Source organism: Rattus norvegicus, chromosome 4, assembly GCF_036323735.1.
Source record: "Rattus norvegicus strain BN/NHsdMcwi chromosome 4, GRCr8, whole genome shotgun sequence".
In the NCBI taxonomy this organism is placed as follows: Eukaryota; Metazoa; Chordata; class Mammalia; order Rodentia; family Muridae; genus Rattus; species Rattus norvegicus.
The window spans coordinates 91,940,356-91,968,081 of NC_086022.1; the positions used below are offsets into that span (position 1 = coordinate 91,940,356).

General features: G+C 36.2%; 1 protein-coding gene across 6 annotated transcripts in view; it reads left to right on the forward strand.

Annotated features, from left to right (window-relative positions):
• Ccser1 (coiled-coil serine-rich protein 1) overlaps positions 1 to 27,726 on the forward strand; it is a 1,236,544-nt gene that overhangs the window by 456,460 nt on the left and 752,358 nt on the right. For all 6 annotated transcript variants that reach the window (XM_039108140.2, XM_017592802.3, XM_017592805.3 and 3 more), the window contains one exon: positions 10,994 to 11,068. In XM_039108140.2, coding sequence (XP_038964068.1) covers positions 10,994 to 11,068 — 75 coding nt within the window. The remainder of the gene's footprint in view (positions 1 to 10,993; positions 11,069 to 27,726) is intronic.

Below are 27,726 nucleotides of genomic sequence, written 5' to 3' on the forward strand. Positions count from 1 at the left end.
TCTTAGCTAGGGTCACCCTAAGGGATTCCGGAGAGTATCTATTACCGTATGTTTCTAGCTCATTATAGAGATGCTTCACACCATTCCAGTTGTCTCTCTCAGTCTTGTCTTCAATGCCCTTTCACCACCCTCTCCCACCTAGTCCTCTGAGCACTTCCTCCCTCATTCTATCATCTCTTCCCCCATCTATGTCTATTCTATTTATCCTTCTTAGTTACTATAGGTTTAGTTGCTGGTTTCTGAGTTTATCTTTGTTAGATAGGGTTTTGTTGTGGTTGTTGTTGTTTTCCTTGGTGTCTGTTTCCTCTTGATCTTCTGGCCAGAGTCACCTGAACTTCTGGTGACCAGTGAGTCTTTAGGTACAGTAAGGTATTTCTTCTGTGGTTTTTGTGGTCTACCTAACCTCTGGGATTTTTGGTGCCAATAGTTCCCCTGGACTCTCTAATGAAAGCATTGCCTGGGTACCTGGTACTTGCATGACTTCTGGGAATGTAGGCAGAACTGTCGGTCAGAAAATGGAGGCCACAGGATTGGGTGGATTTTAAAACTGTTGGTTGTGCATTAAGGAGAGTTGGCAGCATAGGACTTTGGGCAGGGTCTTATTTAATTATTTTTATGATTATATGGGTTTACTATGGTTGGGTTATGACTACCTTCTTGTCACCTATCAAGGGTGTATGCCATCTGTGTGATACTGGTCATAATCACTGGTCAAAGAAATGCTTCTCCAGGTTCCTACATTAACAGATTACAGTCCTCTCTCTTTGTTTCTCCCTTTGAAAGCTATTTTGAAGGCATGCTGATTATGGCCATGTACTAATTCCTACTCCTTGTATAAGAAATGTTACCTACAAAAATTATTTGTGATATTTGTGATAAATGCTCATAAACAGCATTTTTATTTTTTCTTTCCCATTTAGATATTTGGTCATTTACTTATTCTGTGTATAGTGATAGTTGAATGATTTTGAATTATATGCCAACATTGTGTTACTTATCATTCAGTTTGCTTCATTTTTGCCCTTTGGGAGCTGTTTCATGTTGACTATGTTTCTCTTTGTTTTGCTCTGACCATTCTGTTTTATGAGTACTCCCTTACTTTCTAAAAGAAACATTTCTAGAAGCTTTTATGCAGTCCATGCCATATCCTGGCCAAGTTACTAGTTTCTCTAGGAAGCCCTTGTTCATTTAATAAAACAAACCAAAATTTAGAAATTTTTTGATATTAGGAACATGTTAATAATACTTACAAAGCAGCCTTATTTAGAGTGAAGCAAAAGTACCTTCTTTATTTGAAGAATAAGAATATTTCAACAAGAATTAATATAAACTTTTATATTGTTTTATACAAATAGCTGATTGAAAAATACTACACTTTCTATGTTGATAGGATCAAGAAATAGTCACTTGTGTATCAGCTAAAAGATATTACTGTTGAATAGAAGGACATTGTGTTTCTCAGCGCTATTAATTTGAGCTCATGTTTATGCTCCTCATACATAGAAGATTAAATGTCATGATTCTCAAAATTCAGCATGGCTTTTTGTTTAGTTAACCATGTGTTTTTTCTAGTCATGTAGGGAAGTCAAAGTCTACTTTCTTTAGCCTAATATCAAGTAGGCAGTACAGTTGAACAGAGCTACATTTCTGGACAAACATTTTAACTCTCAGAAAACAGGACATACCATTTCACAATGCATTTTCTGATATTAAAATTGGAGAAATATTTTAGGAAAAAAAACTTCTTTAATGTTCATGGTTCATTTGGGGTGACCACAGACTAGGATCTGCAAAGCAAATATTTTACATTTTTGTGTTGTTATGCATTTAGAAATCCTTCCAAATAGCTTAGGCTGGTTTTCAATTTATAATTCTCCTGCCTCAGCTCCATAAAACTGGGGTTCTAGTTGTACGTTACCATGCCCAGCTTGGTTTGTTTATTTCTTTTAGATTTTGTTTTGTTTAAACAAGCTTTAGTTGAACATATACACACAGTACATGCATAGTTGCCTTTTCTTCCCAATATGGCTGACTATCACACCATGACATGCAGAGACACGCTCTCTCACCCAGTGAGTTGTCTTTGGAGTCCAAAGTAGTTTGATACATTGTCTGGCCTTGTACATCTTCTGTGCACATATAGAATCTGCCTCATGATCCAGAAGAAGGTATAATAAGTTTGTTCTCATTGTTTTTCCATAATCATGTGCTTTCATTTAAACCTGTTGATATCTGCTCTGTGTGTAGGGGAACGGACTTTCAATATACCAAACTGTATTTGAAATAAAAACAAAAAAACCCAACTATGAGTGCTTAAATTAGATTTTATTGTATAAAAAAACACTAAAGATGTGAATAATATTTCCTAGCTGTCTCTTACAACTTTACCTAAGGTATCGTTTTCTGTTTTGTATGCCTTTTATTAAATGTGAATATGTCAGTGCAAAAGGCCCAGTCTGTGAGACACAGACATATTGCTTCTCCTGTAACCTCTGCCTCCCTCCTGTTTCTGCCTACTTCAGACTTTCCCTTCTGCAAAATGTCTATCTGTTCAGGAATTTCCAAAATAAAGAGGTGTTTCTCTGTTTTAAAAATATTTTAAAAGTTTAGCTAAAGGCTCTTCCCTACTTTAATACAATCATAAACTGTCACTATATTCATTATTTCACTTGTCAGAGATAAAGTAGGATTAAGAAATATGATGAGGAAAACTGAATATATCATTTAAGAATACTAGTTAAAATACAAATTAATGTGAAAACCTTGGGCTAGAATTTGTGTAATACAAATTTTGAGGTCATATTTTCTTCAGTATACATGGAAAGACAAAAAAAAAAAAAAACCTCATGTCAAGAAGTGTTTCCTGTATTTACTACAACCTGGCTATAATTTTTGGAAATGAAAAGTCAGTAAAATAAAAAAAAAGAAAAGAGACTACAATTTTTGTGAACTTCAATTAAAATAAGATTTTTAACCTGCAACAGGAAACTTATGGACCTTAAGAAGTAACTGAGAAAGAAAAACAGAGTGGAAAAACCTACTTCCCTTCAATATGTTGTTTTTAAAAAGGGAGGTATGGAACAAAAACTAAGTAAAGTCTTTCCTCGAAATGTATGTGACACAGGATGGAGCAATATGTAAGCCAAGAGTAACAGTGTTTCCTAGGCAGATACACAGGTTCACAAAAAACAAGAACTGCTAAAAATACTCTGTGGTTTGAATTTCCTGATGGTTATACATGTGATTATATTGTCAAGCTCACATAAAACGTTTAAAAATTTGCACTAAGAGATTTACAAATTGGTACATGCTTCTCTTGTTACAGAATATCTATGTCAATCAACTTAAAAAGACAAAAGTTTAGTGGGTTCACTCTGGGAGTTTTCATCAGTATATAGTGATGGAAATATACTGTAGGGAACAGAGCTCTCTCCTTAGAGGGTGGGGAGTAAAAGAAAAAAGGAACAGGAGCCAGGCCACAGCACTTAATCCAAGGGTGTGGCCCTATGTGACTAGAACATTCTAACTAGGATACACCTATGAAAGTATTTACTACTTCCCCAAAGCATCAGACACTGAGGACCATGAGTAACAACAGATTTACATATCCACATCATAATTTAGGGAACTGTATTGTAAAAGCCATATTAACTGAGTAGTCTAAAGTCCCTCGAGCAGAATCCATGAGTAACAGTTACTATTGGCCAGAATGTCTACAAATTCATTCAAGGAACACCAGTCAACTTGCAGTTATTAAACACAATGGCATTAACATCACTAAGTACTAATGTCCCATATAACATTAGACTCAGTATGTAGAAAAAGAAAGAACGCGAGGCAGAAATAGAAAGGGGAGACCAAACTTCCATGAAATAATCTAAAGGCAGGAAAAAAATTTTATTATGAGCTTACTTTGGTGTTGGAAAGAGTGTTATCTATTAGAATTGGACATGTAAGTAAAAGATATCTGTTAAAATTAGGGCAGGCTTCTTATAATCACTTCTAGAGCTGTCTCTGGTGAGGATATTGCATGAAACAAAGGACATCCAGTAGCTGGGGATATTTGCTTCTCTGGGAATATACCATCTGCATGTTTCCATGGAATTCCTAAGCTATTTCCAAAGTCTAAAATACAACCAAAGCATATGAAACCCTAATTCTAACAAACTATTTTTATAACAACAATGTGAGTTAATATATGCTGTAACCTTTCAAAAACGTAAAAGGCAATATAAGTGTCTTTGAATTTTGTGAAGTTGTGTCATGCTAAGCAATTGTGTTAATATTATACTGTTTGAATAAAAGGGCAAGTTAATTAAGATTTGAAGTATTGATAACACTTGTCTCCAGAGATTTTGTTGAAATTTTATTTAGAAGAGTAAACATGCTGAGATAATATGTGAATTGCAAGTCACTGAAAAGAGTTGCATAAACAGTAAAGTAAAAATGAAAATACTATTCTTTGACTTTATTATATTTTGCTTTTTACAGGTTCAGATTTGAGTATAGTTCATCAGATGATTTCATATAAAATTGTTTCCTTGCTTCAAACAGTTATGTCAAAATTATCTAAGAGTAACAGAATTAAAGTATCACAATATGAGTTGAGTTTATAGTTAAGCCAGAACAAAGCTTCCACTAGAATGTGAATTCTAGTGACACTGAGGGAAAGCTCTAAGCCATCATCTTAGAGTTGAGCATTTTAAACACTTAAATAAAGGAAAATCAGGAAGCCTTCATTCCTTGAAAATAGTGTGCTACAGGGCTTGATTCTCAGTTCACTGTCATATGGGAGCAAAAACCTATATGCATGGTATATGATCCACACATCTCTATTCTCACAGCTATTTCTAGGGGCATGACACTTTACAAGTACAGATGCTCCAAGACAATATCAGAAATTCAAGTTTCTACAAGCTGTTTTGCAGCATAGAGTCACATTTTCATAATATTTGAAAATCAAAATCTGTAAAATTCTTACTCATTTCTCATGTTAGAATTGTGAAATGAATTGGATAGTAGAAGAAACTTTTTCTATCCTAGAATAGAATCTGAAAGACTTGTAATTCATACTATTCCCTGCAGTTTCCTATAGTCAGATGCCTTTGCAATTGTTATTTCCTGGATTTTGATTGATAAGTAGCTTAGCAGATTTGAATAAAATTAGAAATTAGCGATAGCCACTAACTGATATTTTCCCAACTTTTATATGTGTTGTTTACTTTTAATATAAAGTCCTTCTGAGTCATTTTACTTACTAAGTGCAGGGTACATTACATAATGTGATGGTAAAGTCTCAATTGGCATTTATACTTCTTTTCCTCGGGTTTTAGACTAAAAAAAATCAGAAGAAATATAATTTTAATCTATCTTTACAGTGTACCCATTACATTATAAGTGAATTAAAATGCCTTTAAATAGAAAGTCTAAGAAGGTGATGCATCTACCATTCTTTGGAATATTGGTATCTATGAACTAAAGCCATTATTGTCCATCAAATGTTAATTAATTTTTTTACTTTATACTTTATTATAATTTTCTCTGCATTTTTTATATCTGTATTTGAAAATCAAATTGAGAAATGTAGGTGTCATAGTAATCTTGCATTTCGATATGACCTGCCTGGATGAATTACCTCAGACAGAATGGCCTGTGACTATGTCTGTGGAGCATTTACTCAATGGGAAATTGATGTAGAAGATGGACCACACTGTGAATAGTACAATCTCTGCACAAATGTGCCTAGGCTACAAAAGAAATGGGAGTTGAGTAAGCCAGAGGAAGCAAACCTCTAAGCAGCATTCATTCCTCCATGGCCTTGCCCTCTTGTCAGAACCTGCTGTTCAGTCAACATATAAACTACAATATGGAGGATGAGGATGTTTATAGGAAAGGCAGAAAGAAGATGCGAGAGACAAACATGGGAGGGGTGCTGGTCAATACCATGCCATCAGCCGGTGTATTTTCTCATTGTCTTTTAAAGGCAAGCAACACAAAGCTTCCTGACCAGTCCAAGAAGTTAAACGATGACCACAAATGCTTATGTAGCAAGTTTGTGGTATATAGTATCTATGTTTGACGAAGCCCTTTTCCTTCAAGCTTGAACAGTCTCTCAAAGACGTTTGCATAAGTGGAGGAATTTGGCAGGATACATCTTAACTAAAAACAAAGACAAATGTTGGCAGACTCATTCATGATTGATCATAATCAAGAAGTCAGCAAAGGTTAACTCCCAGTGTGCTCCCCACAGACTGCATATTTTTTTTCCTGCAGTTCCTGCCTTAGCATTTCTCATGATGGACTGTAACCTGTAAGCCAAATAAACATTTCCCTTCCCCATATTGCTATTGGTCAGTGTCTTACCACAGCAAGAGAAAGCAGGCAGGCCTTTTTGCATTTTATTTGCTTACCTTACTTAGGAAGAGTTTCTCTGAGAAAATGTACTAAGAATATATTGACACATTTTCTGTTACTGCCTTTATCTATATCTTTTTCTTGTTTTTAGCAAAGTGAATTGATAGTGACTCCTCACTCATATGTCTTTTAAAAATGCAATTAGTTCAAGAACATTTATTTAATTATATTTAGGAATAATTATGATAACATCAAAACATTCCACTCATGCTCCTGTTTTGTATCATTGTTTAGTTAAATTTTGGAGGGAACTATAAAAGAGCCATGGGTAGGGAAGGGGAAAAATAGTATAGGGGAAATCTAGTAGACTACAGGTAATTTTATACCTGGAAGGAGAATAATGGGAAGGGCGATTTAAATGAAGAGATTGTTGGAAAAATGGCAAGACCAGCTTGAAAAGGGCTTTTGAGGAAGGGGTGTCTGGAAGCAATGAAGCAAATAACTCAAAGTCGAATTATGGGATACAAGCTTATGGCCTCTGTTCTACGCAAAACAGCTTTTCAGATCTCTGTCTCTGTCTCTCTGACTCTTTCTGTCTCTCTGTCTCTCTCTGTCTCTGTGTGTGTGTGTGTGTCTGTGTGTCTGTGTGTGTGTGTCCATGTGTGCATGTGCATGCTCACATATACTTGCATTCTGCTGGAGACACCTTTTTCTTGCTAGTCTAGAAATTCTTTGGACAGCTCATCTCTTGCAGATCAAAAGTCTAATCTTATTTTCATATCACTAAGGCATTACCCCAGGTTCCCTTGATCCCATAATAGAATCAGCATCACTTGAACCCAGCCTCTTGATTCTTATAAAAAGACAGCAAGTATTAGCACAGACAGTAAATAGCTGTGTGGGATCCCACCCTGTTACCTTTCCTCTGCTCTTGACTGACCTTCAACTCAAGAATCTGCTTGCATGCCATTGTATGCATAAACAAACAAATGAAGTGTGGTTGGTATCTTCTGCTGCAATAACCACTCCGTGAATCCGTTTACCTCATTCCTTTATAGCTTTCTGATAAGCTAGCCCATAATGCAGCTGCCTTTGTTCCTGTAAATCTGTGAAGAGCATTGTACAATTAATATTGCATCCTTATATTTTGTGTGGTTAAGAAAAATTATATATATATATATATATGGATATATATAATTGGACACACACAGATATATATATATATATATATATATATATATATATATATATATATATATAACTCATGTTTTCAGTATTCTTACTTACAGCCTTAACCCTTAAGGACTGTCCTAAAGGTCACAGTGCTCTATCATTTTACTGTATCATTAGATATACACTCACCTCCCAGACTCAGACTCATGCTGTGATTATCATGTAGTCATTAACCTTGGCAGACAGGACATTCCTCAAAGGAGGAACATGGAAATTTGTACATTATTGTACAAAGGAGACGCCACAGCCACATGACCTTTGATGGAGGGCCATGCCTTGCTGGCTGTGTTCCAGGGTCTGGAACCATGTCATTCTGGTTTCAATTTCAGAGAAGAAACATTGACTCTGAGTACAGTTACTAAGTTCTTGACTTGATCGATGCAGACTTAAAGGAAAAGCAAAACCAATATGAATAAACCAACTGCAATTATTTTATCAGCAAATTCGTCCATGGAGACTAAAGAGTGCACTCATGAATGGCAAAAGAAAAAGATACAGACACTTCGTCAATAGAAGTAGATCCCACTCTACAGTTACTAACATGCAAGATTTTATGATGCAGGGAATTCATATCCAAAGACAACTTAGAACTGTTCCAAAGCCCCTTTAAATAAGACTAAATTTTATATCAGTCATGCTGAGGGGTATTATACTACAGGGGAGTTTTGCAGATCCAATAGTAAATAATAAATGGCATTGCACCGAGAGCCTGATCTTTCCCATAACTAGAACTGCATCTTCCAAAGCATTAAGCCTATCTTGGTGTCCTCTGTCAATAGTCTCCTGGATCATTTGTGCTATTTATACATATTTGGATAACTGATCTATATGATTTGCTATGTGAATTTATTTAAGGATATACTGGATAAGACAAAACTAGAAACCACACCTATTAAAGCTATGATCCCTAATATCAAGGCAGTAACTAATCTTCTAGATTTCTTGTGAGGCAAGGAAACCCTATGTAAGGCCTCTATAAATAAATCTGGCTGAGAAGGGCAATCGCCCCTGAGAAAATGTGGTTACATCATGGGAGGGACACAGCCCAGAGGGTATCAGGCTCTTAATGTCACTTTAGATGTTGCATGTGGAGTGAGTCTAAGTCACCACAGGGCAGACAGAATTTGTAATATTTCCAGAATGTCTTGCAGACCTAAGCAGGTCTCTGCAGGTTTTATTGGCATTTTTATAAGATAATTGTCCCAACGATATATTTACCATCTTTTCATTAGGACTTATTTTTGTGATTGCACCCATTGGACAAGCCACAAAGTAAGTGTAAGGCTGCTCTCTGCGCTGGTGGATGTCTACCAAAGCAAAAAAGGGTAGCTTCCTCCAGGCAGTAGTACAAAGGTTTGAGATAATCACCACATTTTATTTTAATATTCTTAATTGTGCCTTAGGGTCCAAATGTGCCCCGATTCCAGTCAATGCCTGATATATAGACTCCCTATTTTTTCCTCTATTGAAGGATAATTCTTTTCTGACCTCCTTCTCCAAATTCAAAGCACCACTGGAATAGGCTGACCTGTCTTCCAATTCATTTTCACTTTCAGAAACAGCAGATTTATCAATAAAGTCTTTGGCATTGAGTGTGGGTAGGTGTGATGGTAATATATATGGTTCTCAGAAGAGATAACTAGCACTAGAAATGTTTGTAAAAGCAAACTAGATACCTGTAATTTTGTAAGATTTATATATAAACCTATTAAAAGGTTAATTGAAGCAAACCTATAATGGGACTAAATCGTAGATTGACAAGTAAAATGCCTAGTGCCACCTGTGAGATCCCTCCCTCTCTATTGTTATTTAGAAATGTCCCAAGACCCTCCATATAATGCAGGTTCTCCAACAAAACTTAATGATAATATTGTTTTATTGAAAATACCTTACACTTCAGTCATAGGACTTGGGGATCTAAAGCTGATACTGGCTAGGAAGCTTCCTCTCTGCTAGCTAGCTGTCTTAGCATTAAAAGGTGCTATTCAAGCCACTAGGGAAAACTAGTCATCAACAGTCTTACCTACAAGTAAACCCCTCAATCTGTAGTAATGATCATGCTGACAAGACATGCTTAAGTATGCAATAGTGGCACAATGTTATATGGGTAACCAATTACTTTCCAGTTAAGTTTAAGCTCATGACTAATATTGCATAGCTGCCGAAGAATGTATGTCATGAGCTAATAGACCCAGGGGTGAACCTACTTGTATGATTTTGCTAAACAGACATAATAATAAGCTGAACTCTAAATTCTTATTTTCCTATCTCCATTGAGAATTGTGTGTCCTTCAATCATGACAGGTTTTTCACTGAACAGTGAAAATAGGTTAAAGTAGAAATACAATTAGTCAAAGTGAAGCGAGTAAGTGTGAGTGCATCAGTAGTGTGCTCAGCCAAAAATGGAATTCTGTACTCTTCCCCTTTTCAAGACCCATAGATAATTATAGAAGAGGCGAAAAGACTATAAAGCCAGAGATTGGAGAAACCTAGGGTCAAACAGCATCTCCTGAAGATGATAAAGCCAAGCCACTGCATTCATGGATCAAAGTAGCTGTGGTTCCCTGTACAAGGTCAAGATTGCCAACAATCTAGCAAGGGACTCATAAGGTCCCACCCATACCTGAGGAGCTAATGGTATTTGATGGCAACTTGGAGATTTTGAGTCAATTTTTTATGACTTTGGCCCCTGGTAGGTTGCACATACTTCAATGGATGTCCCATAACCCTTGAATATATTAGGAGTGCAGGTGTGATCCCATGCTTTATAAAAAGAAATAAAAAAGTTAAAAGACATGTATGTAGGAAGAGTGGTGGTGAACTTGGAATGTTAGTGGGGAATGTGGGTGGCAAACATGATCAAAGTACAGTATGTATATGCTTGAAACTCACAAATATTTAATACAATACTATATTTAATAAAGGCTGCCAAATAAAAGAAATTCTGTGAATATCAGGGGCTAGAAATAGGAAGTCTAAAAATTCTACTTCTGTAGCTTCAATTGTATTAAATTTATGTGTTTTCTATAATGTACTTAAAGTAAATACAATAATTTAAATATCTACAAAAGGACAAAAATGCAATTCATGGTTAAATAACAAATAGAAAGCTATTGTCATAACATCATAATGATTTATTATAGTTTTATCTTCAGAGAAGAGGTAAATCTAAAAATTAAGTAAAAATGTTGCAGATTACCTAACAGAAAAGGTGGCCATTATATTTAATTAAAATATACAATTCAAATATTGTTTAATTTCCATATTATTTTCCTCAAATCCAAATTAAATTTTCCTTCATACATATTTACTTGTATACTTTAGCAAGACATTTAGGTTTGGGATTGGGAATGTTGAAAATGGATTCTAACATGGAGTTTTTAACATAAGGGTCTTTTCTTTGCAGAGTGATGTGAGCCCTTCCAGTAGTACCACCTCACTTCCCATCAGTCCTCTCACCGAAGAGCCACTGCCCTTCAAGGTAAAACATAATCACACCCCCAAAACGTTTTTCAGTATTTTAAATGTAACAAGCATTGTATACTTTATAGTTATCCACAGATTTGAGGCAAGCTGATTTATTCATGCTACCTGGTTGGTTGCCTTTTGTCTTATTTTGATATCTATGGAGTAACATTTCAGCCCCTTTAGTGCTAAGATTAGGGCGGAAACATCCTAGAGATCTCATTCTTCTTAAGATGCACTATTTGAAGTATTGTTTTGCTTCATCGTTTTATTACTATCTAAAGGCTGAAGGTTGGAATATTCATGGAGCAATTGTCCCCATCATGTATGACATGGGAGCTGTATTGTAACTTTTTGGTCTATATGTAGAGATTTTTACATCATATGTTGATTTACATGAAAGAATTTGCAGTATTTATTCTACTTACCTTTCCTTAGCAACACTACTCAATGATGCAATTGTTATAAAATAATAAATACAAATTCACTCCCCTAAATACATTCTCCAAACTGAAGGTCTATGCTACAATTAGGGAAATTTACTTGTTGTCTACTAGGTTTAGGGCTTTTAACTATAGCATGAAAATGAACTGTACCAGGAATGTAGTCATTGATATTGTTATTGTAAAAAGCAATCTATAGTAGTCTGGATGAAAAAAATAGAATATTAGGATAGTGTTCTTAATTTTAAAGGTTTCTGTGGTTTGCTTAAAACTCAGAGTGTCCATTAGGATGTTCATGATAGTTATACATAAAATTGTTATTATTTTTTACTTTTTCATACAAGGATTTATGTTAGTACAGCCCATGCTACATATATGCTGTGTTATATTACCCAGTGATAGCTACGGCTTCTCTTCATCACCATATTGTATCACTGAGGTAACCCTTCTAGAATGCAGTTCACTAAGGATCTTTAGGTTCTATCCATACCTGAGTTAGTTCGTGATTGGTGAAGATGTAGTAAAATTATGAAAACCTCATTTATGTATCAAAGTATTGGTAACTACTGCACAACATCTATTGGGGTATAAATGGTTTAACACAATGAGGCCATATCTTGTGCGTCAAAGTTTAGTATCATTTGGAATTTATTTCATACTATGTGGGACAGAGGTCATAGAAAAATCCACCTTTACAAAGTTTTTAATTGAATTTTCAGAGCATCACCAGAAATCATTTTGTCTTCTTAATACATAGATAAATTACAATGCTAAAAATGAATGTGTTTTTATCAAAGGTTAAAATGATCGTTTATATTCTAGAATATGCTGATATGAAACTAATGTAAGTACAACTACTTTGTTGGACTATTTGACTGGTTATAAGAGATCAATACTGTTTTTGAGCTAATGTGTGTAAGTGGTTCTTAAAAGCAATTAAGGCTTTCAAGAGCCTGAAATATGCAGCATTGGCTTTGAGTATCCAATGCACTTATAGTTCATAGCATTTTACTTATCATTCAAAAATATGATTTATAGTTTTCAAAAACTTTTCATGACTATAAAACCATCTCATTACAACTTAAAATTATCTAAAATTTAATTGTTTCAATATACAGTAAAATTCTAACATTAGCTCATCTTATACAATTGATATATTTTATACAATTTACATTGTGTAAATGTCACTTATACAATTAATATTGTACAGATGATAAATATATTAATTATTCTTATGTTAACATAAATAAAAAGAAATCTTGAACAATACTCTTATAATCATTAAAAGAAAACCCTGATATCATAGCTCCTATGTATCTATAATTTTATTCAAAAATCATGATATTATGCCCACTCAATACCATGTTCCCCTCTTCTCCCTGTCCTCTTTCCCATAATCTAGGTCCCTCCCTCTCTCCCTGCTCCTGTGATTGCTTTCTTCTTCCTCCCAAGTGGGATTAAGGCATCCTCACTTGGGCCCTTCAGCTTATTAACATTCTTGAGCTCTGTGTATCCTGGGTATTTTATTTTTTGGCTAATATCTACTTATTAGTGAGTACATACCATGCACGGCCTTTTGGATCTGAGTTACCTCACTCAGGATGATATTTTCTTGTTCTATCCATTTACCTGCAAATCTCATGCAACAGAAAGATTAGAAACAGGCAACCTTGGGAGGTAGGGGGTGGGGCCAGGGGATTCTCTAGATTGTACTAGAGACCTGGGAAGTAAGAGACTCTCAGGACTCAAAGAAAGGGACTTTAGATGAAAAGCCCTGCAGTAGGGAGAGGGAACTTGTAGAGCCTACCTCCAGTAGAAAGACAGGGCATCAAGTAGAGGGATAGGGTAGCCATCTCACAGTCAAAAACTCTGACCCAGAATTGTTCCTGTCTGAAAGAACTGCAGGAACAAAATTGAGAAGAACCCGACAAAAAGGAGTTCTAGCGACAGGCCCAAATTGGGATCCAGCTCTAGGGAAGGCTCCAAGGCCTGACAGTATTACTGATGCTATTGTGTGTTCACAAAAGAAAGGGGGGTGGCTATCATGACTGTCCTCCGGAAAACCCAACAAGAGTCAGATGCAGATATTTATTTCTAACCAATGGAAAAAAGCTGGTGATCCCTGTGGCTGAATTAGAGAAAAGGTGGAAGAAGCTGAGGAGGAAGTTGACCCTATAGGAAGACCAGCAGTCTCAACTAACCGGGACCCTCAGACACTGAGGCACCAACCAGGAGGCCACCAACTGATGAGAGGCCACCAACAAATATACAGTAGAGTACTGCTAGGACTAGACTCAGAGAAGATGTACTTAACCCTCAAGGCTTGAGGCCCCAAGGGTGGGGAGGTCTGATGGGGTGAGGGGTGGGGTTGGGTTCATCCTCTTGGAAATGGGGAGGGTGGTACAGAAGATATGGGATGTGGACCAGTCAGATGATGGTATGGGAGTGGGATAAAGTATGGACTATAAAAAAGATTAAAGAATAAATAAGAAAAATCATGATATTAGACTGAGGAAAGAACACAGTCACTAAAATGCTTGCTCTGGATTTAGTCTCAGAGCCTATTTTTTAAAAAATAATCCATATACTTGTAGTAAATGTGTAACTTGAACAAGTGGAGTTGGGGAAGGGTGTTGGTGGGGGAGAAGCTTCAGTCTCTGTTACCTGCTGTTGGATCCCCTTCTCCCTACTTGGACTGCCTGTTGTGCCTCAAAAGATGTGCCTAGTCCTCCTAGGACTAGATGCCCCTGTGTGGAATGGTTCCCAATGGGGGCCTTCCTTCTCCTCAAGAAGAGGATGAAAAGTAGAGGGAGAAATTTGTAAGGGTAGACTGGGAGGGGAGCAAAAGTGGGCTTTGATAGAGATGTAAAGTAAATAAAAAATAAATAATAATCCAGAGATGTCTGGAGTAGTGCATTGGATTTATATTGTACTGTGCAGGCTGAGACAGGAGTGGTCTTGGGGATTAGTAGATAATCAGCCTAGCTTGCGTGCACAGTTCTAGAGTAATGAGAGACCCTTTCTCAAAGCAAAATAGGTAGATATTGCCTGAGGCATGGTATCCATCAATATCTTCTTCTTTCCACATGCAAATACCTCTATGTGCAGCCAGACACAGGCAGCACACATAAATATATTTAACAAACATGGTGATATTTATTTAATAGAAATAATTGATCTTTTTTCTTCCTAATTACTCACCAGCAATGAGAGAGAGAAAACAAAAACACAAACAAGCAACGCAGCAATTCAGTCAGCGATACGGCTTTCAGAGCTGGGAACCCATGTGGGCTGCATTCTCTACTTTTCGGTCTCAGTGACAAATTTGAGGGAAGCAGTTAAAGAAAGGGAAATGTATATACACTCATGGTTTCATATCCTTCAGTTTGTTGTAGCTGGTGAGACACAACATCATGAAGACAACTTGCTGTAACTCATTTATTGTTGCCCTGAAGCAGGGAGAAGTCCTGGGAATCTGGTAGGAACAAGATATGTCCTTTAAAAATACATCCTCGGGGGCTGGAGAGAAGACTTAGAGGTTAAGAGCACTGGCTGCCCTTCTAGAGGTCCTGAGTTCAATTTCCGACAAGCATGTGCTGGCTCAAGACCATCTGTAATGCGATTCGATGCCCTCATCTGGCTTGCAGGTGTACAGGCAAGCAGAGCACTCATACATTAAATAGATAAATCTTAAAAAAAAATTACACCATCAGCAGCCAATTCATCTAAGTAATCCCTGCTTTACTTCTACAGAGCCACCCTCTTATTATATCTGCAGTTTTACATTGGCTAGGCCAGAGCCCTCATGTCCACACCCAAAGGCTTTACCAGCAGCCCAGATGTCAGTGAATCCAATCACATTAACATTCAGGCATACCACCAGCTTCCTAAAAGGTAGTGATCCCTGAACCTAAACCCATCATCACGTATGTAACATCCAGTAAACAAAGGCACTGAGCTAGGAGGCACAGGGCACTGGGACTGATGGAGGAGTTTGCTTTTCTCTTTTCTGCTGGGAAGTAGTTAAATAAGCAAGAGAATTTACCTCCTGTCACCTATGCTTACTTAGGATTAAACTACGACTGTTGGGTATAAAACTAGATGACTTTTGTCAGCTAAATTATTCTTCAATAGTGCCATTTCCTTTACATATCTTAAGAATGACATTCTGACTAAATTGGCTTTAATACATAGCATGTAAAATACAGACAAATTGAAAATTATTGTATAAATGTCCAATAGTTACAGCCCTATTAATATCTGTGTGTTTATTTCTCATTTATTTCCTTGGAGAATTTCTAAGAAGAGTTCTATATTTGTATCATTTCCCTCTCCCTCTGCTATTCATGTGTCTTTATTTTAAACATGTATGGTTGCTGAGAAGTTAACTGTTCTTAGGAATGGGCCACAGTAAGATATTGTAAATTAATGTTTAAAAAAACTATATAATATTCCAAAGATAACTATAGTATTTGAAATTTTATTCAGCCTTGCTTTAAACAATTGTAAAGTCTTAGGATTCTGCCTTTCTTTGCAAATAAAAGTGACAAAGTAATGATATATGTCTATATCAGGTTTCTCTCTGTGTGTCCCTCCTCCTTCCCCTTCCTCACGCCCCCACTCACTTACACATCAAAGAACACGGACAGACAGATTCCAGACTCCCTATGAGGAGGGTGGATCAGGAAATGAAAATTCTGCAACCCTTTTATTCTGCAACACTTTTATACGTTTGGGGATTGGATGAGTTCCCTTTTCCTCAGAATTGACTGGTTTTGGATTATTTCATGGGAATTGGATAATCCAGATGAAAAAACTGATTCCTATCATAGCAACCAATAGAATTTGTGGGAGATTTGAAAGTTCCTTTTACCTTGGTGAGAGAGAAGTAGGACATCTGTTATCATGTTTATGTAGAACACTCTTTAATCTATGTAGAGCCTCCTTTCCTATCTGTATGCCAGTTGAGGAGCTGTGGGACTTCTAGACCCTCAGTATTATGAATCATGATCTTTACAAATTTGTTTGTACCTCAGTGAAGCATGGTGTTTATAGTTTCGTCTCTTAGCTGCCAAAAGTGATGTTGATTTTATGTATTAAATTCATGTTATAATATCATAGTTTCTTACTCTTGTCTTGTAATAAACTTATGTCATACTTGTACTCTACTTCTAAAGTGCACAAAGAATCACATACATTCCCTCAACTCCCATCAAATATACCTTTAATTATAACCATTACTGAAAAATATATTTCTGCTTTTTTATTTTCAGATTCTTCGAGTGTCTTTGATGTAGGTTATACAGAACATACAGTATACAGAGGAGATACTTTCTCTGACATATAGCTACCCACTTGAAGTAGAGTTACTCTGAGACACAAACACCTCCTTTTTGATACTACTACCTAATATGCGATAGACACTCTCCAGGACCTCAAGCTACCCCCTTCCATACAGCCACTTCCTCTGAGGTACAGATACATTCCTTGAAGTCCAGTTTCCCCTTCTGAAGGTAGCCAAGCCACCTTCTCTAAGGTACACACACACTCCATACTCTCAGGACTCCTGACCCCTGTGAGGTACTGGTGAACACTCTGTATAAGCTCTCTCACAAGTATAGTCACTTTCCCAAGCACTGACTTAGAGTTGCAGTTGACTATTTTCTCACTTTCTTCATGGACCAAGGTTCTCTGGTTACTTTTCTTCATTTCCTAAGGTCTCCTTTTTGCCTAATATAGTCTTCCATTTTCTTCTGAGATTATTACCCTGTCCATAAAGCAGCAAGGCTACTGAAAGAAAAATATCTCTTTAGAATATTTTTGCAAGTAGCATTGTGTCTGACTCTTCTCTGCCCTGCCCCCCCCCCCAGCTAACTCTAAGTAAAAGAAAGCTACTCCATTCAACTATGAAAGGAATAGAAATACAAATTCACATCTGAAAAACTTGCTAGAATATTAGGGAAGGACATGTGTGTCCCCACTATAGGATTATAGAGCCTTGACTCAGGATTTATTGACATGTAATATAAATCACACACTTTGCCCTTTATTATATCAAATTTCATTGTGTAGAAAAAGATAAAAAATTATATCAACTCTAGATGGATCATAAAGTTTTGCATTTATTTATGTATTTTGTGGGTAGAGGGAGAGACATGCTATAGCACATGTGTGGTATTCAGAAGACAATTTGTGAGAGTTCTTTCCATCCATTGTGTGGATTCTGGAGAGCAAACTCAGGTCACCAGACATGTTGGCAAGTACCTTTCCATAGAAAGGCATCTAACCAGCCACGAGAATACATTTTTATTTTAGGTTTTAATTAGAAACAATTTGTACTCATTGTTTTAGAAAAATTATAACTCGAAAAGCTGTAAGCATATAAAGTGGATATGAATCTTAAAGGTTTTAAAGCATATGCAACTGAGATTATTTTTCTCTTCTAAAATACAAATACACAAACCGTACACTCCACTTGAGAATTCCCTAAAACAGTACTTCTCACTGGGATCAAAAAACCTTTTCACGTGGGCAACATATAAGATATTGTACCTATGAGATATTTATGTTATGATTCACAACAGTAGTAAAATTATAGTTATGAAGTAGTAATAAGGTTGGGGACTCTGCAACATGAGAAACTATATTAAAGGGTTGTAACATCAGGAAGACTGAGAATCACTGTCTAAACCTTGCCTACTTTCAAGGGAAGGTTAGGATCTCTGCTCCAAAATGCCTTTTATTCTAGATATAAGACAGAGAATTTAGTTACCGCCACTTCCCAAACTTTATTGTACATGAATATTACCTGGAGAGGGAGTTAAAAACATAAGTCTGATTTGTTCCATCTCGGAGGGAACCTGAAACCCTGCTCTGTGGATCGCCTCAGGAGCATATGCATCAATAGGCAGCTGAATTATAATTGCACTCATTTTAGAATTTAATATTTTGAAATGCAATTGTAAATGTGCTTACAAATTCAGATAAGCCTAGATCTTATGATATAAGTCTTTAATTCCAAAAGGTGAATTCTGATGAACAATTTGAGCAGTGCAGCAAGTGAGCATCGTTTAAATTGAATATGCAGATGCTCATTTCCTCTGCCAGCCTTTTAGCTTTTAGACATCTGTGTCATTAATTTTTAAATCCTCATGATTATAGACTGAAAAGTGTCATAAGAGTTCTGGTACAGAAGTTGAAGTTTATTCATGGTAGGTTATTTTCAATATAAAATATTCTTAGGAAGTAGAAAAAAATAAAATAGTTTCACTAAATAAAATAAACCAGATACCTCTTGCCCTTTATGATAGTCTAATATATTACACAATAGAGCATTGTAAAAAATCGGGATTGTCCAGTTCAGAGTTTTGAGACAGGTTTTCTCTGTACAGCCTTGGCTGCTCTAGAACCTAAATGATAGATCAGGCTGGCTTCGAATTCAGACATCCACATGCCTCTGTCACTCAAGTGTTAGAATTAAAGGCATGCATCACCACTGCCAGCTAGGGATGTCCATTTTTAAAGAAAACACAGTGTACAGTCTCTACAATAATGATTTTTTAGCATTAGAGACAACCTCTGAGATCTTGCCCAGTTTTGCCACTTTCTTCCTGTTACTACTCAAGGCAGTTACTTTTCTTCTTAATCTTCACATCTACAAAGCAACATCAAGTACAATTATCTCGCAGACAATCAAGCGCCAGGCTGAGAAGTGGATATGAGGAAAGCACACACAAAGCACACAGTAAAACAATAGCCGAGCACTGCAGGTTTCCTTGTCATGGAGGCAGAAGCTCCAATTTAAGGACAAGAATCCCTGTGTAGAGATAGGAACTAGTTTTTAAGCTATCATTTTTTTTACCTTATCATCAAGTGGGAAAAGAATATTCTACTTTGAAGATGAGTGTTTGAAATTCAGAAGTCATGTTATATATTTTTATGTTATCATACACCACAGTGCTTTTATAAAAACTAATTAACAGAAATGTCATGTTTGTGAAGGAAAAAAAAGTAAATATGTACATTGTGAGGATAAACTCATAAATCTAATAAAATCTTAAGCAGAGAAAATACAAGAATGTTTCTGTTTTGTAGGCATATGGGATTTCTTTCATCAAAAAATATGACAGTAGTTTTTGTGAATTCTCTAAATTCACATAGCAAGGCAACCAATTGACATCCTAAATTCAAAGCTTCCACTGCAGGAACCAATCTATCTCCACCAGGATTCTGGGGAACAAAATCTTATTTTAAACAAAGAAAGGCCGATAATTTATCCCTTCAAATATCCTCCTACCAACTAACTTTAAGTTATTTTGTCTAGAAGGATCATAGGGGAAAGGAATACACATCGAGACTTAGGAAAGAGGAGTCCATTGTGGCAAGGACATTACAGAATTCTATGTCCTTCATGTGTGAAGAGTGAGATTTTCAGTGGTTTTTCACTTTTGGAAATTAGTGTCCCTCTTAAATACTTAAAATCACATATTGTTCTCTCAGTAAGAGCCCACTATATATAGTTCTGCGTCACTGCTTCAATTATCTATTAACTCATTAATTTGTTTATTAATCCATTTACTGATCAACTGCTATGGGCTTAGTAGAATTCTAAGACATTCAAATCTTAATGTAAATAACAACAACAACAACATCCCTGATGTCATGATTTCTGAATTCTCATGAAAAAAATCAGCAAGTATTATATAGAGTGTCAGCTAGGAGTGATTGTGTCATGAGAAGAGTAAAGCAGAATTTCAGAAAAAGCAATTGATGCAGCAACATCTCATTTCACAAAGGAAGGCCGAAGGAGCAAGTCTCTGCATCTGTATCTGTTCGTGTGATTTTTCTTGGCATCTTTTACTTGTGCTCTTCTGTTGCTGTTGTTGTCTATTTTGTTACTATTGTTCTATTGAGATGTGTTAGGCTTTTGTTTTACAATATTATGTCATAGTACATTTACTATTATACTATATAATATTTATTATATTATATTATAACCCCCCGTGAACCTGTCTCCTAGAGAGACAAAAAGGGGTGGATCAAGGTGAGAAGGGAAGCGTGAAGGGCCTAAGAGAAGTAGAGGGAGAAGAACCAATAACTAAGATTTATCAAGTGAAAAAAGGTATTTTCAATAAAACAGGAAGTGGGGAGAGACCAAATAAAGCTTACCCTGAATAGGAAAATTTTAACAGAAGCATAATGAACAGAGGAGAAAAACATATTTCTGAAGGAAGAGTCTTGAACACAGAAAGTACAAAAGCTGGGAGGCATGAAGATGACTGGCTCATGATGCATTGTCCTTGTGACTAATGGAGAATGAATAAGGACTCAGGTAATGCAGAGCTATGATGCAGGGGGGAGATGGAGAGAGAGAGAGAGAGAGAGAGAGAGAGAGAGAGAGAGAGAGAGAGAGAGAGAGAGAGAGAGAGAGAGAGAGAGAGAGAATGCCACAGAAGGTCTTGCAGGCTGGGTATAGACTTAGAATCTTCTTTTGCCTGAGACAGAAATTCATTGGAATATTTACAGAAAAGCCAAAACAAGTTTAGTGTTTCTGTTAGAGTTATTACTTTGCTTTCTGTGTTGATAAAATCAATGGGCGGCCGGCAGAAGAATAGAGCACAGGATCCTGTAGCACATGGATTCTGGTAGTTCGAAGTGGAAATGTGGACTCCCAGTATAAGGAAGGTCAGAAGGACTAGAGGGGTGGATGATGTGGAGGGCAACACCCTTATTGAAGAAGGGTAGGGGGAGCAGATAGGGGTCTTATGAACAGGAAACCGGGAAAGGGAATATTTGAAATTTAAATTAAAAAATCAAATAAATGAAAAAAAAAAGAAAGTCTGGAATCCTGGTAGCCAGGTGCTCATTGGTGCAATGTGAGTGTGGGCAGCAGCAGAGTTTGATAGCCAATCACGCCCAGCATAACCTAAAAATAAATACTACAACTCATTCCTCTAATAACTAATATTCTAAGTTTGTTTTAATAATTACTGTTTTGTTATCACAAAAGCAAAATGATGTAGAGATTTATGTAGTTATATTTGCTTGTGTGGTTTGTTTCAGTGAACGTGAGGAAATAAAGTGTGAGCTGGAAGATAACATTAGGTTCAGCAGGTGGTCTTTTTTTCCTCAAGCAACTGTAAAGTCAATCAGTCTATCTATCTATCTATCTATCTATCTATCTATCTATCTATATACATAGAGAGAGAGATGTAATTTGACATAATTTATGGTGGTAAGTCAATATTTGCAGGAGAGAAATAAAATTCATCCATATTTACTAGAAGTAAGCAGACAAAATAAAATTCTCTAGGGATAAATGAAGGATATTGAATATAATATGAATATAAAATGGCATTATTCTTGCCTTAGCCTGTTTGCTTCTGCTCTAACAAAACACAATGTACTTGCTGAATTATCAACACAGAAGTGTGTTTGGGTTACATGTTTGCATAGTAAGAAGCTTAGGGGATGGCATCTAAGTCTGCAAGGATCATCTTACTACATCAAACATGAACAATATGCAGGTGAGCACATTTAGGACAGAGAGATAAATGAGGTCATTGTATGAGGAACCTAGCCCCACTGTAATTATGGCACTCTCAGGATGGTGGGCTTAATCTTCCACACAGGCAGAGCCCCCATGTCCTGATCACCACATAACACCTGACTTATAAAGCCATTACACTGGAAATGAATTTTTAACATGAGTTTTGGAGGGAATTTGCAAGCTGCAGCCATTATAAACACAATTTCAAATAAAAACCCTGTGTGTTTTTCTAATGATAATAATTTTACGATTTATCTGCTTCCTATAATGCAAGTATTTTAAGCAGCTACTTCTCAGTACTCTAAAATAGAATGATGAGTTTATGTGTGCCTATGTAGTAAACGCTTAAAAGTATGTCAGCCCGAAATGAGTTTCTTACTGAGATGTATGACTTAGCCCTTCTGGGTAGATTTTGTATAAAGTTTTAAACTAAGTGCACTTGGATTTGCACTTGAGATGCTATGTATATTCTCTTACATTTACTATCTAAATGTAAGAGAGATAAATATTGAAGTTAACTCTGGTCCAGTACCTAGGGTCTATGAGTAGAAAGAGCCATTATACATTTGTTGCAGTTGTTGCTTCAACAACTTCCTTCTTTCCATAGACTCTCTTGGGTTATTGGAAAGTATGGTTGTTAACTAGAGTATATGTTCTATGAGAAAGTATAATCTTCAGGCCAGAATTCCACCAGGATTAAATACTGCCAATAGCAAGAAAATCCAGTGCTGTCCATGTGACATTTTTGTTCAGTGAAGCCCACTAGAAACTCACCTGTGAGTACTCCATTGCAATTTGTCATCTGGGAATCCTATACCCAGAATGGACTAAGATTCCAAACTTCTAGAAAGAAATCAGGTGCCCAGCATAAGCTGTGCTGTTCGTACAAGCACTTCAGCAGCTGGGCACCATTCTTGCCATCATGGAAGCTTTGTGTGTAGGATACTGGCAAAAAGATAAGCCAAAAGAAGCAACCAATTGACAGCCTTATAGGAAAGCCTTACCATGAGGAGTATAATAACACCCTAGGGTTATCAACTCAAACTGCCATGCACCAGATAGCTCAAACAATGAAAGTTTCTTTTCTAAGAGTTCTGGAGAGTAAATCTCAAAGGTTCAGTCTATTTTGGTTTCCACATTTTTGCTGTCCTCATGGCTTAAAAGAGGGCACCTTCCTAGTGTGTCCTGTATGTATCAATCCTTCATATTTACTCCTCATTGCCTATTGATGCCAATGTGCCCAGTAACATCTTCCACTTCATGCCTATCCTTTTCTAAATGCCTTATCTCTAGATGTGGTTATATTGAGAACTATATTGATTCATGGCAACACAATCCATGCTGGAAGGAGTAGGTCGAGTCAGACTTACTATGTGAATTCAAACAGGGAAGACATTTGCTGAAACATAGAAGAAATTAATTACAGTTTTTGACAGAAATGACAAAGAAATAATAAAAACTATCATTACTCTACTTGTATGGATGTGATAGATTCTCATTAAGGACGTTTCCAGTACTATTAAGTTCTTCGTCAAGCATAGGAATTTGGAGTCTGAAAATACAGAAAGATTTATCCTCATCAGTATACTTATGACTATAAATTCTATGGTTATCTTAATTTCCATTAATTTAATTAGTTAAACTTCATGCCAAAAAATTCTTCATCTCACAGAATTTGAATTAGTCAAGAGTCCATAAATTATTGAACACTACACATAATGTAGACACCTAGGAAAATATAAGTTGAAATAACAACTGCCAGTATTATCCTCTGTAATCTTTCTCTCATATTATTTTATGCTTATTTTTCCTCCTCATTCTGTCATAAGTTTAGGATAATTTACCTGTCATTTGACCTATACAGATAGTAGTAATATTGTATAATATATGATTCTTCATATTGTTAGAAAATGAAGGTTTATATTTAAGTAAGAAAAATACATAAATTAAGCCCAAGTGAATTGTAATTTATGCTAAAGGACATGTAATATTGTTCACACAGAGTAGACCTCTGAGAAAAGATTTTAATGGGAAAAATAAGTACTATGTACTAGCTTCACATTGCTGTCCAAATTCTTCCTCTTCACTCTCTAGATAATTTCAGGCAGCATTGTACGAGATAAAGAACTTGTCTATATTAATATATATTGAAAATAATAGCATGCCATTGTTATCTAGAACTCAAACTCTTGATTTTTTTCTCATTTAAACTTCAGTAAGTTTGTTCCTCTTTGTCCACGATTTTGTCTGAATTCTTTAAGTGCCTCAAGTGGTACAGAAAGAAGCCCCTCCGTGTCTGGATTTGTTTAGCATCCTTTTAGATATGTGGCTTGCTTCTATCTCTGTAATGAAATATTAGGATCTGAACTGCAAGCATTTGGTAAAACATCCTCTTGAAAAAATAAACTCAAGCATCCTGTTTTTGTCACTTGGAGAAATAGAACCTCCAAGAGTGTCTGATACAAATATTTAGAATACATTGCACTGAGGTAGATTTTAGATTGTAGAGGAAAAGTTTGAATGCAATGGATTTCATGTACAGAAAGTTAGATATTTTTGAGTACTGCATTTAATTGAATACTGTATCTAATTGTGTGTAAAAGACAGAATATTAAATTGTTACAAGAAAAATACTAATCCCAGTGAAGCTCTTGAAAATTAGGAAAACAAGCAGGACTTTCAAATCACTTTTGAAAAAAAATGAAGAAACCACCATTGTCATCTCATTATTGGTTTGGGACCCAACATTAGTATATATCAGCATGTGTTCTGTTTGTCTGTGGCATGATCACTTTATTTGAGAGCCATAGGACCAAACATTGGATGATTTACTGCGACTCCACTCCACAGCACCTGTTGTCTCCAAGAGAAGCTTTGTTATGAAAACAGGAACCGCTGATCAGTGCTGTGGACATGACCATTCAGAGTAAGATTCCCTAAGTCTTAATGGGGATATAATACATTGAAACAACTTGACACAAAAAAGTTAAGGTATTAGCAGGAAAATGGATGCAACTGGCAGTAGTCCTAATAATCCTGCTTATTTCACATAACATATATATATGTATATATATATATATATATATATATATATATAGCATGCTATTACATCTTCTCCTTAATATTTAACAACGAAGATACAATGGGAAGATTATGACTTCTTATTAGAATACCCACTTGCCAGACTGACTATGAAAAGGTATCAAATGTAAAATCAGTGTGAAATTAAAGTATCTGGAGTTATTTATGTTTATCCTGTCTTGGACAATATAGCTCAGTCAGTCAACAGGGTCTTAAGGGAGGCAGTGAGGATTAAAAAAAAAGGCAATTAGACAATATTATAGCATGACTCCAGCCAGTGCTGAGCCTAAAGCAATTTCTTTTTTCCAGTCTGCTTTTAAACCATTTTAAGTGTATGCAAATAATAGTCAGCTCTAGGTCAAGAACAAACAAGGCAATAAATAAAGTTTTGTGATCCACATTTCTAGGGTCTTATCAAGATGACCAAGATAAAAGGAATCCCACAAATTGCTTGACTGAGTTTACCTTTAGCTTTGTATTAGCCCAAATGTAAATATTATCTGAGCCTACTTCCCTGTCCTAGCCCAAAGTCATTTTCTTGCCTGAGCTTACTTCTTTGTCTTAGCCTAATGTCAAACTCTTGCCTGAGCCTATTTTCGTGTCCTGGCCCAATGTTAAATTCCTGCCTAGTTTCTAGAAGCAGTCTGAAAGCTCTCCACAAATTCTCTACATAAATATCAACTGAATGCTAAAAAATAAATCAAACTGATACATGGTCTACAGAGTGAAAGTTTGTGCCCTCTCAAAAGTTAAAGCTTAGAATGTTTTTCCCTAATGTGGTGTTATTAACACCATATTATTATTAAGTCTAAGCTGTTATTACACATTATTTATTATACAGGTTTTAGGCCTGAGCTGAGACCTCAGTGCCTAATTTTTTTCTGTGACAAAACCCCTAGAAGTAAGTTAAGAGAGAAAGTAGTTCCTAGGATCACAGTTTTAGAAGCGTCAGTCCACAGTCCTTGAATCAGCTGGGATGGAGTCCATGGTGAGGCGAGATGCCATGGCACCAGAAGCATGTGGGGCAGCCTTTTTACAAGGTCAGGATAAGATGCAGTCCTTAAGGACACACCCAATGACTTGAGACCTTCAACCATTCTTCCCCTGTGCTATTTCACCATCTCCAAATGATATTGTCATAATATGAACCCAGAAGGCCCATTTGTTGGCAGCACATGCCAGGCTGTAGGGAAATCACATGAAGACTGTTATAACTAAACCTTTAGGGTGTGCCCTATCTCTTACCATATTACCGTTTGTAGAAATGTCTGTCTCAGAATCCAGTAAGATGCAGCACCCAACAGCAGGCTCTTTTTCTTCTGCCTCTTAGCTTTAAGAACTCAAGATACACATTTTTAATACTCATAGGCCACTGAATGTGGTGTTATTTTACAGCAGTCAATGCAGACTACAATAATGAATTTGAAACTATAAATTACAATGAATAGGGAATTGAGTGCAGTTAATTAGATCTTAAGTGAAAAAACTTGGAATTGGCTGTGTGTTACCTGGTAACTGTAACATTGCACAAGAACATTAAACCTTATAAGGGCTCAGTAGGGTGCTTGTAAGGAAAGACAGATGGAGTCAAGAATGGAAGGTGGATGGAAAATATTAATGCACAGTGTATGTACAATTATATTAAATTTATGTTAAATTATGTTGTTCAGTTTCAAGAATAAAGCCGTAGTGTAGCTAGGTCTTGCTTTTACAAAACACATTGTAACTTCACTAGAGCTCATTAGTTTTTACCAGTGGAACAGAGTATCTAAAGGTAGAGGAGTTCAGCTCACTTTTCTCATTACAGGTCTCCTTCAGAGATGGGACAGTGGCACTGGAAGGAAATTAAGTGGGGTGCGTTTGGCAGTAAGATCTATAGGAATAAAGGAAATAGCTATTCTCTGACTTGCACTTACCATTTTTCTCTTCTTTTCTCCTGACCCTAGTCAGGGATTGTCCCCATTTCTCACCACTCTTGTCACAACAATTAGCAAATATATATTGAGTCTTAAAATGTGTAAGAACTAATAACAGAAGTGGACATATTTTATTCTAATTATAGAAAGCTGCAGGAAATCACGGTGCAGGTTTAATTTGAGCCTGGGGAACTGCAAAATGTTCCAAGTGGATATTGAGAGACATATCAGACGCCAATCCAAGTGTCAAGCTACACATGAAGATAAAAAGCCAACCAGCCTTCTGTGATGTGTTATAGTGGGCCATTCAAGCTGCTGTGGAAGACGATCTATATTTCATGTAAGCCAGGCTTTCTTATGCAGAAAGTAAGATCTAAGAAGCAGGCAAAGAACCAAATGAAAGACTCAAAATAAAGAAAATGTTATAAGCTGCTTCTAGAGCATAAATTCCTCAGAATAGGGTCTCAGCTTTATTTGAAATGCGTCAGTCACTAAATTATCAAGTAGACTGGATCAAGTAAAGTATAAAAGATATGTGGATACTTTTATACTATATGTCATTGATGATTTGGTATCTGCATAGGCTACAAATAGAATAGAAACTCTTTTTTTTTTCTTTTTTCTTTTTTTTTTTCGGAGCTGGGGACTGAACCCAGGGCCTTGCGCTTGCTAGGCAAGTGCTCTA